Below are 1,116 nucleotides of genomic sequence, written 5' to 3' on the forward strand. Positions count from 1 at the left end.
AATACATGTAGAACTAATTTTTTATATATACATAAACATTTCGTACTCAATTATGCTACTTGCATACACTTTTTTTTGACATCATATGGCTAGTGATATGTTTTTATTTTGACGACATTCACCTATAGAGATGATTACATGTGCAGATGTGATCCATTTGATTCAGCAAAATTCAAGGCATGGATTATGAAGGGAAGGTGTCCAGCAAATCCTGCCGTATTACAATTGTTCAAGACACTGAAAGAGAGAGGATTCAAGGTATTCTTGCTAACTGGAAGAGACCAAGCAACACTTGGTAAAATTACCATTGACAACTTGCATAACCAAGGTTTCATTGGCTATGAACGTCTTATTTTGAGGTAATTCATTCTTATTACTTTTATCACGGTTCTTTTCATTATTTCACTCTTAATCTTATTAATAATGGATAATCTTCGTTCTGTATTAAATCTTGAAATATATATTGTTTGACAATTTTTATATAAAAATATGTTATAATAAAATAAATGTTGTTTAAATTAAATTATTTAAAATTATATTTAGATAAAAATTATTTAAAAATATGTGGATTTATTAAATTAAGTCTTTTGTATCTATCGTTTTAAATATCAGATCATTGAAAATAAAAGTCAAGAATAAAAAATATATAACTGAAAAGTTACATAAAAGCATAAACTACTGTTAGATAAATGATGTCCTTAATCACCTAAGACACAAGACAGAACAGGTGGCGTAATTGGTGGTTTTGAAGTGGATTCCAATTATCGATTGACCTTTGAGTAATTGTAAGTTCCTAGAAGCAATGATCCAAAAGTCACTATCCACTAATTTTTTTTAACATATATGTGGACAATCAAACCTCCAACGAGTACTGCACCACATGTATTTTCTTCCCTTATTTTTATAACTACTAAAGCTTTATTCTAAAATAAAGCTTTTCAAAATCTTAAATTAACTTCCCTCTCATCATTATTTTTAAGGATAAGTCTAAATAGTTGTGTTAGCTGTTTGATGCAAACCTGTTAAATATATTTCGAATACGACACATATTTTATGTTTATTTAATATGTATATTTTTTATATTTAATTATATTTTAATAAAAATATTTTTTTTGA

At 26.7% G+C, this 1,116-nt stretch overlaps 1 protein-coding gene across 1 annotated transcript in view; it reads left to right on the forward strand.

The window, feature by feature from the left end:
* The window catches only part of LOC107624826 (acid phosphatase 1), a gene marked incomplete in the record, with an annotated part of 4,684 nt that overhangs the window by 944 nt on the left and 2,624 nt on the right, over positions 1 to 1,116 (forward strand). The window contains 1 exon segment of the mRNA XM_016327292.2: positions 147 to 359. Within this exon segment, the coding sequence (XP_016182778.1) occupies positions 147 to 359 (213 nt within the window).

This window comes from Arachis ipaensis, chromosome B02, assembly GCF_000816755.2.
Source record: "Arachis ipaensis cultivar K30076 chromosome B02, Araip1.1, whole genome shotgun sequence".
In the NCBI taxonomy this organism is placed as follows: domain Eukaryota; kingdom Viridiplantae; phylum Streptophyta; class Magnoliopsida; order Fabales; family Fabaceae; genus Arachis; species Arachis ipaensis.